Source organism: Sphaeramia orbicularis, chromosome 14 (genome assembly GCF_902148855.1).
Source record: "Sphaeramia orbicularis chromosome 14, fSphaOr1.1, whole genome shotgun sequence".
Taxonomy (NCBI): Eukaryota; Metazoa; Chordata; class Actinopteri; order Kurtiformes; family Apogonidae; genus Sphaeramia; species Sphaeramia orbicularis.
In genome coordinates this window covers 20,252,625-20,268,411 of record NC_043970.1, presented here as the reverse complement: position 1 = coordinate 20,268,411, position 15,787 = coordinate 20,252,625, and the positions used below count along the sequence as shown (strand labels likewise).

General features: G+C 35.8%; 1 protein-coding gene across 1 annotated transcript; it reads left to right on the top strand.

Moving 5' to 3' along the window:
- The first annotated feature begins 6,901 nt into the window (after positions 1-6,901).
- LOC115432444 (ras-related protein Rab-38-like) lies at positions 6,902-15,787 on the top strand. Its single transcript, XM_030153285.1, has 4 exons — positions 6,902-7,320; positions 8,332-8,462; positions 11,810-11,947; positions 13,907-15,787. Exons 1-4 carry the CDS (start codon positions 7,128-7,130, stop codon positions 14,066-14,068), a joined length of 624 nt encoding a protein of 207 aa, XP_030009145.1. The 5' UTR covers positions 6,902-7,127; the 3' UTR covers positions 14,069-15,787.

The window sequence follows — 15,787 nt, the reverse complement described above, 5'->3', positions numbered from 1 at the left end:
CTTAATGTATTTATTGCATTTTAACTGTATTTTAATTGCATTTAAAATTTTATTTTAAACTGTATTTTAGTTGTCTCGCACTGTAAAGCACTTTGTGACTCCCTGTCTGTGAAAAGTGCGCCTTGAATAAAATTTACTGACTTATTTTAATTTTACAGCTGTGCTATAGGTTTTTTTTTTTTTTTTTTTACATTACTATGCAACTTTCATATTTATATAAATTTGTCCATACTTATTGTTTGTATTGTTGTGATTGTGTTGTGATTTCATGTGAGATACTGAACACCTTGAATTTCCCCTATTCTATTCTATTCTATTCTATTCTATTCTATTCTATTCTATTCTATTCTATTCTATTCTATTCTATTCTATCTACCTGAGTTGATTCTGTTTCAAATTATTACTGTAAATACACAAGTATTTGTTAAATAGAGGCAGAAAATTTAAGTCTGTTCTTCTCTCTGCTACTTTTCATTTATAATGTGGTCATTTGCAAACATGAAAAAGCAGAATTTTTTTCTGTGTCTTTCTTTAAATTATCAGTAAATTAAACTAAACTAAACTAAACTAAACTAAACTAAACTAAACTAAATTAAATCTTGTAGTCACATACTGTACTTTCTACTCCAGTGCATTTTAATTACTTTCATCTTTCATCCAGTCCTTGTCCAGTGATTTTGTTTCTGATAAACTGAAGGACGAAGTGTTCCCTCAGGGGTTGAGTTTCCAATAGTACCAAATAAATCGTATAAAACAATCTTGGATTCAGGGGAAAATTCATTGAAACAAACCTGACAACAAGCCTTTTTCATGAGAAGATGACATTTTACAGATATGTTGTTCTGACAGGACAGCAATGCCACAAACACATGATGATCTTAGAGAACATGATGCATTACTTTGGATTAAACTACCATCAGTATTTAAAGTAGTTCAAATGACCACAACCATGAACATCTGCAGCACTGAAATGCAACAAACACATGAATACAGCAATAATATGAGTCAAAAACATCACATATAATAATAAAACACTGAAAGGGACCTTTTTACTGCATGACAACAGTCATTTTTCATAATTTAAGTTTATTTTGCTGAAAACAGTAACACACTTACACTTATTCTTGCTACTACTTAAGGCTGCTTCCTTTAAGGGTCGCCAAAGTAAACTATCTGCCTCCATCTGACTTTGTCCAGTTTGTGATTTGCACGTTTAATTTAACAAAAGTTTTGCATCAGAGGTCCTTCCTTTTTTCCAGGCTTGGTACAACTATGACTATGATTAGGCCTAAAACTGGAAACCAGCAGCTGGATGCGTTGCACACTGAAGTCAGACTTATAAATGCAGAATGTCTGGTGTTGTGTTTACACTGAGTATTTTTGCTGAAGTGCAAGATCTGAATACTTCTTCCACCACTCATCTCGGTGTATAAAACCTGTAGTTCCTTGACTGATATCATGATGAATCCGGTGAGGATTTACAGCAACTTTTGGACATAATCACTTCTGAGCTAAATAAAACTAAATTATGGTTTGACAAAAATAGGTTGTCGATAAACCTGTGTAAAACAAAATTCATGATTTTTGGCAAATGTAAAACAAGTAATGAGATAAAGGTACAAATAGATGGTGTAGACATCGAAAGGGTGAATCAAAACAAGTTTCTTGGAGTGATAATTGCTGATAAAATTTGCTGGAAACCTCACATAAAATATCTACAAAACAAACTATCCAGAAGCATCTCAGTCCTGGCCAGAGAAAAGGGGATAGCAGATCAGAAATCACTTCAGATTCTGTATAATTCATTGATCTTACCTTATTTAAGTTACTGTTTGGAGGTATGGGGAAACACATTTACAAGTTCATTACATAGGATTTTTATATTGCAAAAAAGAGCAATAAGAATTGTTCACAATGTTGGTTTTCGGGAGCACACAAATCCACTATTTTTACAATCTAAAATTTTAAAATTCATTGACCCTGTGGAATTCAAAACCATCCAAATAGTATATAAAGCAAAGAACAATTTACTACCGGGCAATATTCAAGAAATGTTTTGTGAAAAAGAGGGAGGCTATGATTTACGGGGAAAATTAAATTTAAAGATTCATAAAGTACGCACTACATTAAAAAGTTTCTGTATCACCATCTGTGGAGTAAAACTGTGGAACAAATTGTGTGGCGATAAAACAAATATCAAACATAATTCAGTTTAAAAAAATATATAAAGAATTGATTCTTGAGAGGTACAGCATTTAATAATGACAATGAGGCTTGTTTGTTTATGAATGATGTTGTACTGATAAATCTGCTGTAATTATTGAAGAAAATGTTTGATTTGTTGAGTCTGTTTGTATGACTGTACTGACATGAACATACTGTTGTGGATAATTCAGTAACTGTATTATGGATTGTTGTGGTACGATGCTAAAATTAGGGAAATAGTATAGGCTGATTGCTGTATAAAGTTAACAATAAAGGTGTAAAAGCACTGAGGGATAGGATCAAATAAGTTTATACTTCTTCCTACTCCTTTTCGACCATGCAAAATTCCAACTTGTATGTACTTAAAGATAGACTCTGTCCATTTAAATGTTATTTTGTTTATGTCTTAATTTGCTTTGTTTTGTTTCTTTGCATGTTCGAAATAAAATAAAAAATAAAATAAATAAATAAATGATTACTGCATATACTAAGCAAACTAATTGCAAAGATCTACTCATGTTTACAATCAAACAAAGTAGTTTCTACACTTTATATTAAAAATAAATGGGAGAAAGAGGCCAAAATTATCATCTCAGAAGAGGACTGGTGGAACATTTGTAAAACCCAATCAGGCACGTCAAATTCAGGCCACTGGAAGGAATTCACCTGGAAAAATATTGTCAGATTTTTCATTACCCCCAAATTAAAACAAATACAAAAGGGCCTACCGAGTTATGGGAACTGTTGGAGAAAATGTGGAAACGCCCTTGCAGACCATTTTCACATTTTCTGGGATTGTCCAAAAATTAGGCCTTACTGGATTGAAACGATGAAAATGATTAAAACAATAATGGGGTTTGAGATTCAACATGATTTCTGCACAGTTTATCTTGGAAATCTACCATCCACAGTCAATTCTAGAGACAAATACCTGATTAATATAATGATGGCAGCCTGTAAAAAAGCCAGAACAAGAAAATGGCTGAGCGAAGAACCCCCAACAAAGAAGGAATGAATTGGAATTATTAAAGAAATATATAATATGGAAAAATTAACTTTCTCCTCGAACCATAATTTGGACAAATTTACTAATCACTGGGTAAAATGGACATCTATCTCCGAAGATGTGACGCCCCATTTGGACAATACCTTGTTTTTCTCATGAGAAATACACATATATCTCAACATCTGTGTGTTGTGCTATCAACATGTGTAAATATGCATTCCAGAAAATGTGCACAAATGTTTATGAAAATGATGGATGTAATCATGTCAGCTGGTTTACGGGACATGATCTGATGCAACATGAGAATATATGTGAATGATCTGACATGGACTGAAACAGGACAATACCCAAACTAACTCCATCTTCTTGTTATGATGGGATAATATTGTGAGTCATTGACCCACTTCTTTATTGTTGTATTTTAAGTTTTTGATACTGCCCTGTCTGTGCTTGTTGACGTCTCTTGTTTCGTATGTCTTTACTTTTTTGTTTTACTGTCTGCTAGTTAAAAAATGTAAAATCTGTTAAAAATAAAGTATAAAAAAACAAAAACCCTGTAGTTCCTACTTGGTTAAAGAGTCATCTGCAGCTTATTATTTTGTGCCATTATAGAAGGTCCACTGACTGTTTGAAACTCACATTCTAAAAGAAATACCCAGTCATGAATGGTTTTCATAGATGTAGAATTGGATGTTTATATGTCACTTGTACGTGATAACGGTAGCGGACAAGGCCAAGCTGTAGCCGTAGAGTTTCCAGTGGGGGTGAAAGGACTGAATCAGCCTAAGGGTGAGCTGGTCCCTGGGCCAGAAAAAATGAAATAATTCTGTCTTTACGCTGAACACACACGAATGAACATTAAAGAAATATTTTTAGTAAACAAGTGGTGTTTTCTGCCATAATGTTCTGAATGGGTCACTGACCATTTCTGATCTGAACAGCAGTAATTAAATCACGAAACACTGACTCATTCGTACATGAATAATGTATAGTTTTATAGTCAGTAAACTTAAGTTGTTCCTCATTAGTATAATTGTACTAGTACTGTATATACATTTATCATTCTGACTTCAGCAATAATAACCTGACTGGACAAAAACAGAGAATGAGAGGATGATTGGAACAGAAAAAAGTGGAATTCAATACATAAGTACAGATTAACCCATAAAGACCCAGTGCTAATTTTATGTCAGCCCCCAAATTATTATTTTTTTACTCTATTTAACCTTTCTGAAATGATTTATCACCATTTATTATAATAGAATCGTCTGTATTTTGCATTTTTTCAGAGAAAATTGTGTATTTTCCTATTTTTATTTCACTGATCTTATAAATGTTCATAAAAACTCAGATTTAAGTTGAGGGTTATTCTATCAAAAACTGAGAAAACTGAAGAAAAAGTGACTTTTACAGCATAGTTATAACTAACTGAACATGAACCAAGTGTCTCCATCCACTGTCATTGATCCAACTCCATGGGTTTTACTGGTGAATCAATGTTGTAGAAGATGACGGTGTTTCCATGGTAACTACGGAGCCTCTGAATGTCCAAATGGGTCATATCTTTTATTATCAATCTTTTAAACTTGTTTAAATATTAGGGGTCAAAGGTTAAACTGCTGTCTGAAGTCAGTAGTTTCCGATTTGGCCATCACCATGTTGGATTTTGGGTCTGGAAGTGATCGTATTTGGATAAAATGAGTGAAACTATGGGACCCCAGGGATCAGAGGTGATCCAAGAGCCCCCTAGAGCCCCCACCTGCCAGTCAGTGTCAGAATCGAACCCAGGACCAGTTTTGTTGGTGGAGTCTTTTGACCACAAGTATAGTGGAGCTGTGTGTCAGGAAAAAATGTTTGATTTTTAGTTTATTTTATTAAATTGCTTTTTTATAATATACAGACATGTAGGTCTGACTCAGAGGGTGAGCGAGCTGTCACACAGACCTGTCAATCAAGTCTGATGTGGCAGACATCGAAGCGTCCACCTGAGGTCTGATTAATGGAAGAAAAATGTGAAAATACAGCACACTCTTAGTACATTTTGTATATGGGGGTGTATATATTTACAGGTCTGGTTGCCATTCTGTAACGCTGCCTTTTCTAACTTTATGATTTGGACACAAAAATGAGTCGGAGACCTCTTTTTATTTGGATTTCAAAATGTCAGTGTATAATACATATCAATAATTTGATACTTGAATTCAATTTTCCAAATAAAAATGGTGGAGGAGAGTTCTCCAGAAGGGTATATAAATGTTGGCCCGCATGAAATGAAATGAGGACACACTGGGGATGTAACAAGAAAAAAATGATGTATAAAACAAAAGATAAGTGAAATCATGATTAGATTATAAGATGAAACTAAGTGGAAGTGACAAAAAAAAAAAGTGAAAGATGCCACCAGGTGTAACACAATGTAGGTCATATCAACATGAAAATGATGCAAAAACACACTGACATAATGAAAAAGAGATTAAAAAAAAAAAAAAAAAGAGACTTTCAGACAAAAAATTATTGTAGTATTTCTTTTGTTGCAGTATTTTTAAAGAGTGGTTCAGGTTCAGTGTTAGTCTGTGGGAGCTAGGAGCTAAACTCATCAGCTTTCATTAACCCTTTAATGCATGAATTATGAGAACCTTAATCAAGATTTTTTTCCTGAGTGTTTTTGTTCCTCTTTAGGCATAAAAAAAACAATGTGATTGATTTCTTTTTTTTTTTTTTCTTTTTTTTTTATGGACCTATTTTTCATGGAGTTACAGAAATGTCCACTCAGCTGAACACCATGTGTTTAATTTTTGAAGCTCAGAAACATGCATTTACCGACATACTGTGTGAAAACTATGAAATAAAAACCTTTTTACCCTCCTGAGACCCAGCAATGCATTTTTGTCCTCTGTAGGGGACAAAAATTTGACAGTTTTACCTGCTGTCCATTGCAAAGAACATTCCATTAAAAAAAAAAAAAAAAAATAATAATAATAATAATAATTTTTAAAAAGATTATCTAAAAAAAACAAAAACAAAAAAAAAAAAAAACAAAAAAAAAAACTGTTGCATTATGCAGTTTCCAGTCAAGACAACTGTTTAATGGAAAAAAGCTAAAATTTTCATTTTCCTGGGTCTCAGGAGGTTAATGCTGCTAATCTGATGTTTTCTCACATTTTAGCATACTATAATACTAGTTATTACTCACTCAGATAATGTGCACAAAAAAAACCTTTTCTGTAAAAAACCCCAAAACGAACTCTGTTAATTACAGTCTAATAACAATTAGTAATTGATTTAGATAAAAGAACAGGAAAGTTACAGGAATGTCAGTGTATGAGATGATGCATAAGTGTCCACTGTGTTGGTTGATATGGAACTAAAATAACAAAACCCATGAATATACAAGAGAAAATCTATAGAATACCTGTCCACTGGAGTGACCACTATGCATGAAAGGGTTAATATTACAACTTACTGATGTTTCTGCATTGACTTCACTTTGTAGCTGAGGTTATTAACTCTCGGTTGCTGCATTCTAAAGTTTTTCCGAGGTGCACCTGAATGCACCACTTGTTAGTCGCAGACAGGAGGAGTTGAGGGTGGTCAGTGAAGTAAACTGGTTCACACTGTCTGTGAGTAGATGCAAGTTAAGTAAACAGCCCACAGGCAGCACATCTGCAGGATTTTACATCATAAATACATTTTATTCGCTTTTATTCCTGGATTTTATTAATGTTTTTATTTTTTCCCGGAGTGCCAGTAGATACCTGTTTTGAAGGGTTTTTTGGATAATCTTAGATGAACCTGAAAACAGAAGTTTTACCAGATTCGGCAGCCTTCACACATCCTCTCCCCTCTTACACTGGTTTCCACAGTAACTGGTCCACTGGTGTCCGGGGTCTGCAGGGGGCCGTGCAGAGCTGCAGCCATGCAGCAGGAGCTGTTGTTCAAGGTCCTGGTCATCGGGGACCTGGGGGTCGGGAAAACATCCATCATCAAGCGGTATGTCCATCAGATCTTCTCCCAACATTACCGAGCCACCATCGGGGTGGACTTCGCCCTGAAGGTCCTGCAGTGGAACCACGACACGGTGATCCGGCTCCAGCTGTGGGACATAGCAGGTCTGTCCACACTGTCCATGGAGAGCAGCAGATGGAATTAGTTTATGGAGTGGCAGGAAACATAAGACATTCTTTTTTTTTTTTTTTTTTTAAATTTAATTTAATTTAATTTTGTTTTGTTTTATTTTAATACAGAAAATAAGCTTATAATGTAATGCTGAGAGCAGAATCTAAGTCTTAAATATTTTGCTTATTTATTTAAAATTATGGAAAAAGTTTCTGTACCATAAAATTGTTCACATTTGCAGAGTGTCAGTATTTTAAGCCAGTTTAAGGCTGACTGCTGGACAAAAATGCACAAAAACACATTATTTCCAGCTGTTTAGTCAAAGTCATAGTCTGCTGGTTTGTCATCTAAGCCATATATATATATATATATATATATATATATATATATATATATATATATATATATATATATATATATATATACATATACATATACATATATATATATACACAGCACATACACAGGATCAACGTTGTGTGTCTCTGAGTCCCATAGTGCAGCAAAAACAGGTAAAACAATAAGTAAATATAAAAAATAAACATCCAACAGTAGACATTAGTGCAAAAAACTCTGGGGATGCTAAGTAGTATAAGTAAAATGTCAATAAAAATGCTAACATAATGACTTAAGGCAAGTAACAGGTTGAAGTTTATTAACAAAACTCACTTATATCTCATTTCTGACTTTATAAAGAGTTTGGTGGTGATTGTATACTGGGGTTTTTCCTCCTCATACCCGGGTTCCTCCCTGTCAGTTGAAGCCTGAGCGAGGAATGTAGATCTTGTGCCTGGCTGTGACTCCAGTGATCCCATGCTCATATTGTCAGTCACATGATGGCAGTTACTGTAGATTAAAAACACGCACAGTCACACACTCATCCTTATTTTTGTTGCTAATAAGCACAAACTGTGAGTTGATTTAATTTAATGGATTTCTAAATTGCCTTTCCATGCCTTGGTGTGCCTCTACATGTGTGACTGATGGGTGTCCATGCGTCCCAGGACAGGAGCGCTATGGGAACATGACTCGGGTCTATTACAGGGAGGCGGTGGGAGCTCTGGTGGTGTTTGACGTGACCAGAGCCTCCACGTTCGATGCCGTGTTGAAGTGGAAGGACGACCTGGACTCCAAGGTCAGAAGTACATGTTGTTAATGTCACAAACTGAGGCTTTATTCCTTTCCCATCAGTCTCTGCTACACAATACATAAAAATAAGTAAAAATAAATAAATAATAACCTTGATTTTCTATTTAAGATTCATTCAGATTTCCAGCCAAAACAGCTCCATCTATTTGGACACATCAGAGTAACATTTACAGTCAATCCACTGCTGAAAGAACATTCTGAAATCAGAAATCAATGTTATTTGGACACTTGTGCATTTATTTTTGCTCTTGCAGGCTTTAGTCACTTTTAGTCACCTTTATACAGAGAACTGTTGCAAACTTTGTTCACAGAGGATTATTTTTTTTTACCATGGAAATCTGCAGGAACTAAGTTATGGACAGTTAGGAACATATAATCACCCTATGTGTTTACAATGGTGAGTAGTTTAGTAATTATTTTCAGTATCTTAAGAATCTTAATTTGTCAGAATATATTTTACATGCAAACATGCAACACACCAAAATTTAATCCAGTGTTTTTCAACCTTGGGGTCAGGACCCCATGTGGGGTGAATTCTAATGGGGTTGCCTGAAATTTCTAGTAATTGATAAAAACAAACAAACAAACAAAAAACAAAACAAAACGTGCTAATAAAAAATATATGGTGAAAAGACATGACAAAACTGTGAAGCTAAAACTGAAGCGCTGTGGTACTGTTTATCTTTCAAATGTTCATTGTGGTCGGTTTCAGATGCTGCAGCTCTTTCATAATTCATAGTTTGAGTTATTGTTTGTTCAGTATTAATTTTCAGCCTTGTAAATCCAAGATGGACTGACTGTACATATCCTGACCAAGGAAAATAAAATCCTCACTTTGTGCAGTAATCTACACCTGGCTTTTCTGCCTCCGTCCATAATAATATACATTATATAGACTAAATGTCATCTAAAATAAAAAAAATAATGTTTATTTTCAACATAGTATAGCAAAGTATGACATGATCAAAAACAAATTAATTTTAGCAACAAAAATGTCTCTGTTTTGAATGTTTGGGGTCGCCAGAAATTTGTGATGTTAAAATGGGGTCAGGAGCCAAAAAAGGTTGGGAACCACTGATTTAATCTCTGTTTTTAACCCATCGTCAGCCGAACATGCAGAAACAAACCACACACTGCAGACTAGGAGCAGTGGGCTGACATGTCAGGAACCCAGGGAGCAAACAGGGGGTTAAGTGCCTTGCTCAAGGGCACAACAGCCATCAACAAATGAACCTTTGGTCACAAGCAACTTCCCCAACCTTCTAGGTCACAGCTGCCCCAGTTTATCAAGCAGAGGATTAGTCTGATTTATTCCAGAGTTCTGTTCAGTCCCATTACCCTCTTCAAATCATGGTCATGAAGGTTCAGTGTTTAATATTTACTGAGTCTGACATCTAGTGGTGAAGTTGTAGACTGTTCATCTCAGCCCTCACCCTGATCTACAATGGCCGTTTAAGTGGACAATGCTCTCAGAGGACCTAGTGTTTGTTTTGTTCATTCTGAAATTTTTAGTCTGTTGTGGTGATTTTACAGCTTTTTTCTGAATACAGTTTTCTTCTGCAACCAAAAATCTTATTAACAGAATGTTTAACATGAAGTTTAACATTGGTGTTTGTAACTTGACAATCACAAATGGCACTGCAGAGCTGAAGAGAACTGCACAGGTGAATAATTAATCTCAATAGATTGATCATTGGGGTGACACATTTATCTGGGTTTGGGGGAGCAGCAGACTAAGCAGGTTTGACCTCATTTAGCTCGCCTTAAAGGGGTTATATTTTGCTAAACCCACTTTTATTAGTCTTTGGTTCATTTATTTGTGTATTTGGACCCTAATAGTTCCAAAAGTTTGAATTTGAACCCTCCAGGTGCTGCAAAGCTATCTTTATATTCATTTTGGCAAAAATTGAGTGGATTTCTACAACCAGTTTTAATTCCTGCTTAATTTGTTGCATCTATAACTAGTTACATCATGACATTTGGACATATAAGAGCAAGACTTCCGACAAACGTTTCTCCGAGTATGACATAATTGTTTGTCAGCAGCAGCAGTTGTAGTTCATGCTGAAAATATGTCCAAACTTTGAGCTGATTACCTAAAATGTTCAGTTGTTGGTTGTATTAACAAACACAAGTGGCTGAACAGGACAGAGCAGCACAACCAACAACCTGGAGGGGGTGGGGTGTGAAGTGGCTCATTTGCATTTAAAGGGCCAGTGCTCAAAATGACGTTTCTGGCGTCATTACTGAGAAATGGGGTTGAAGATGGACCTGTGGAGTTTAATTAATGAAGAATTCAGACCCAAGCATAGCATTTACAGTCTATGTAGACCACAGGGAAATGTTTTAAAATGCATAATTCCATTAAAAAAAAACAAAAAAAAAGCAAAATATCACTCCTTTAAACATATCAGCAGGGAGGGGTCCTCACCAAATACATGAAATAACACATGTGGATCCTCTGGATGTGGAGGAGCAGTGCTTCACTCTGAGTCCCTGACTCCCAAGTAGCAAGGATCTGCCGAAAGTAAAACCAATGCTGAGTGTAATACCACACATGGCCACTAGATGTCGGCTCCAAAAAGGCCTGACTTCCTCCTACTTTCACTGACTTTTTCCACAGAAAAATTAGGAAGTACTTTTTACAGAGGTGATTCCAATCTTGAAAATTTTTTGGACCCTGTGATAAAAGTTCTGGTGGTCCATCTTGACATTATTTCTCTGTTTATAAGATTTAAGGATGAATAGAAGACTTTGAGATGTGTGAGATACCTGATTTGCCAGCAAAACATGTGTTTTTTTTTTTTAACTTGACAAATTGTAGTCGTGGTAAAAAGTTGCATGAAGAAAAGGAATGAATGAATGTTACTGATTTATCATCATTAAGCTAACATTTAGCATTAGCCCATCCATCTGCCCTCCCCCAGCTCCTCCCTTTGGTCCAATGTCTGGTCTTAAAAAGCCTAGAATCACCACAACAGACTATCCACCATCCACATCACTACAAATACTGCATCTGTCCACTTGTAAAACTCCTCCCTCTTCTTCACTTGAGAATAAGACCCTCAGATACATGAATACCCACTTGAAGCAGAAACCAGAGTAGTTTCTATCTGAGAAACATGGCCTCAGACTCAGGTGTTAAGTTTCATCCCATCCCTTCACACTTGGCTGTAAACCTCCTCAGAGTGCGCTGGAGGTCACAGCTCAGGGAAACCAACTGATGCAATCCTGAGCCCATTCCACTGCCCTCTTTGATGCAGTCATTATAAGGATATATTCAGTGGTTTCTTTAAATAGCCTCTAAAGTTAATTCACTTTCTTCTCCTTAAGGTGACTCTGAACCATGGGAGGCCGGTCCCAGCTGTACTCTTGGCCAATAAGTCCGACCAGCTGTCTTCACAGATGCCCAAACTCGACACCTTCTGCAGAGAGAACGGCTTTGTCGGCTGGTTTGAGACATCAGCAAAGGTACGAGACAAAGGAGATGAGGACACGAGACAATTATTTTACTTATCTGCCATTTTGAACAAGTGAATCAGTTTGAAAGATAATGTGACTTGATAAAACTTTATTGTTCTGTGGGTTCTGAGGAAAGTTTGGAATGTTAACTGAACTACAGACAGGAAGTGAAAGGAGACAACTAACAGGTGGACATGTTCAATAAAAGACATGTCTGATGTAGCCAGACATGCAGATGTGTTAAGCATATCCAATCCAATCCAACTTTATTTGTAAAGCACTTTAAAACAACTGCAGTGGACCAAAGTGCTGTGCAGAAGAATAATTAAAACCAAAATAGAAGAATAAAATACAGAATAGATTTAAAGACAGAAACTGTACAAAAAAGAAGGAAGTGCTATACAGAAGGATAAATAAAACCCAAATAAAAGAATAAAATATAAGATAGATTAAAAAGCCATATGATTAAAAACAACAAAATAAATAAATAAATAAAATAGATAATTAAAAACAATAAATCACTACCAAATAAAAACAATAGAATAAAGATAGTACCTTCAAACATCTCACATGGTTTCAAAAGCCAAGGAGAAAATGAGAGACATATGAGAATAAGCATCATGTGCTTGCATAATATGCAAATAAGCATAAAGCGTTTTTAATGTAATCTTCCTCGTCTGTCTACTTGATTCTAGTGATCATAATATGTCTGAATGAATGCCTCCAAATTTGGGACAAACATTCACTTGGCCTTGGTCAAAGGTCAAAGGTCACTGCATCCAGAGAAACACAGTTTTGCCCATAAACATAGAGACATTTTGGATACAGTTTTAGATCCACTACGAAAATAGTGCCTAAGTGTCTGTTTGTCACTGTCAACTTTTAAATTCTCTAAAATATTATCTAAGGTAGGCACCAATTTTTAAGTGCAGATGGAATTATTATTCTCAACTGGAATTACTTACTTCAAGAGAAAATAAACATTAACAAAATTGCTCACACTTTTGACTTTTATGGTTGGTTTGGTGGTCAGTTTCATCTTAATTTAATTAGGTGTTTATTACTTTAATGTTCAGTTTGACGGTTATCTGGTTTCTAACGTGACACATCATATCAGACAATTAATCCTGTTTTTCCTGATCCAAATGAATTTTGTTACATCAGTCTTTAAAATCCACGAGTCAACCTCCACTCCATGTATCACAGGACTCTTGACAGACGTGGAAGTGAACTGCAACTTGAATGGTGGAAGTGTATCACAATGAGGTTATTGTAGTTTATGAATGAAAACAGGATCCATAAGGGCTTCACTTCAGTCTGATTGTCTGACTGTATGTATAGTGGATGGACTCAAATGTATGCAGTGCTACAATAATGTAAGTTAATGTTAGAATAAGTACTTTTGAAAATTTCAATAGAGCTTTGAGTGCAGACACTCACAGCTACACAGTTATTTGCCGCCAACATCAAGAGACAAATAGTGGAATATCTGCAGCCTGGTGTGAATTAGCTGTGTGTGTTTTTCCCTTTTTCAAAGCCTCACTGACTGTCTAATGAGTTACACACCATGGTGCAAGTCAAAGATGGTTAGTCAAAAGACAGTTCAGCCGACAAGGTCAGACAGATCCAGACAAAAGTTATTACATGTAAGTCAGAAATATCCAATTTAAACATGATTTTGCTTTGTGACTGTTAACGATGGCTGCATTACTGGCTCCACTTGTGGAACCCACAGTGCACAGGCATTACTGAATGTCACGTCTTTGACTGCAGCCAACACGTCTATTTTATCTGACTGTCCTCAAATTATACCCTATGAAAGGAAACTGTAGGACTAATGGAGGCAAGAAGGTGAGATGAAGCCTTCACCCTCTGACATGCGTTTCGTTTTTGCGCTTCAAGAACCTTGTAGATACAATAAGTGTACATGATTAATTCACAGGTGTGTACTTGTGTTTTGTCCCACAGGAGAACACAAACATTGAAGAGGCAGCGCGCTGCTTAGTGGAGCACATCCTGAACAACGAGGACAGTCCAGTGATAGAACGAGACCCCGGTTCTCTCGTCCTCTCTGGATACGCAAACACCACCAAAGATCCCCTCAACTGTTCATCATGCGTGAAATGGTGACCAGTCACAGACAGACAGGAAGTACAGAGCTGTGGGGTGAGGCTGTAGAGATATGTTTGGCTCAGGGACTATTTCTGATCAGTTTTTTCCATCTTATCCTACAGTCATTAATTAAAAATGCAAACTAGAAATCTTTGTGAAATATTCACAGTGAATGTCATGTACAGCACTTGGTTTTGATGAAATTTAATTAATGTTTTCTCCCGAAACCTCTTCAAAAATCTCAAGCTTAACGAGAAATGTTTTAAATTGTTGAAATTATAGTTATTAAATGTGGCCTGAGGCTGCCTTGATGAGTCATCTGTCTTTGTTAGTGAGAATCGCATCAACATCTTCTGTCATCTGCTCAGATAAAGACTGTGTTTCCTTCAGTAACAGCAGAGATGGATTTTGGCCATTTGGCTATAATTATTAATTTGAAGCTCTTGGTTCTATATTGAACAGTGTCTGTATTTTCCACACCTGAATGTGACTCAGCTGCACAGATTTAACAAATTACCTCTTCATATTCAGGTTTCTGATGTAACCCAGCTCCAAATACAGGATTACATTCATATGTGTGTCTGGGCACATAAATATCTAAAATCTATCATTTTTAATACTATTATCTAGGATCTGATGCTTCAGTAAGAGAATTAGTTCTTCTGCATTCTGAAAGATAACATATTCAGCCTGAACTGCCCTACTTTCTCTCCACCATCTTCAGCATTAGTTAAATGAAATCAGTGTCATTACAGGGCGCTAAATCATGTTGTGTGTTCATCTTTTTAGAGTCCACCAGTTTCAAATTCATCTATAAGGCCTTACCTGATAATTTTTTTTTTGCACTATCCATCTGCTAAAATGTACACAGTTTATCCTTTTTCTGCTGTAAAGTGGTTTACTATGAATGTTATTCTATTCCATTAACCTAAAGGCCTAGAATCTTTACTGTTAGTATGTCAGGAAACTGTTTCCACAGTGGATCATGATCATGAGCTCTGAAATCTGTTTATGGATACGACGGAGGAAAACACACCAGATTCCTTCACCGTCAGATATAAACTTAAACACTGTGGAGATAATGGAGGAGAGGCAATTAAACAGATTTGTCCATTAAATGGACAATTCAATCAGTTGATAAAAGCTAATGGCTATTAGTGGACTGAGAGATTCTTTACTTAGGAATAGAGTAGTAAACCATTCTGCAATGTCTGCCTTTCTTCCAGCACTTCACTTGAACATCTCTGCTTATGTTTTTCTTTGCACTTTATTAGGTTTCTTATTTACAACTTCATATTTAAACATTTTCATCTTCATTTTTAATCCATATGTACAGGTTTTAATCATTAACTGTTACTAGGTTTTAGTGGGTTAGTTATGTCTGAAACAAAAAAAAAGTAAAAATCAATCTTTAAATACTAATACTTCTGTGAACAAATGTAGCTCTCTCTCCAATTACTGGCTCTTTGGTTTAAAGCGTTTTATTTAATTTTGCTGCAATATCTGTCTCACCAGTTAAAAATATGTTATACGCTCCTCTCTTCTGTACCAGTGACGGCTGTATTGTGGTCTTTGCTGATCGTGCCTGGAGCTTTATTTGATATTCCATGTTTTCGTCCGCTTTATGTTTCACTTCATACCCTTTGATGTATAACATGGCCTTGTAATTCAATACATTTGTAAGTGCAATCTCCGTAGGTCAGACTACATGTAATAAACTGTATCTGTAGTGCTGTG

Bases quoted from the DNA above. Each gene is read 5' to 3' on its own strand.
- LOC115432444 (XM_030153285.1), top strand. From the start codon at position 7,128: ATGCAGCAGGAGCTGTTGTTCAAGGTCCTGGTCATCGGGGACCTGGGG. The intron at 7,321-8,331 runs GTCTGTCCACAC...CATGCGTCCCAG, and splicing joins CCAGCTGTGGGACATAGCAG to GACAGGAGCGCTATGGGAAC. The intron at 8,463-11,809 runs GTCAGAAGTACA...CTTCTCCTTAAG, and splicing joins AGGACGACCTGGACTCCAAG to GTGACTCTGAACCATGGGAG.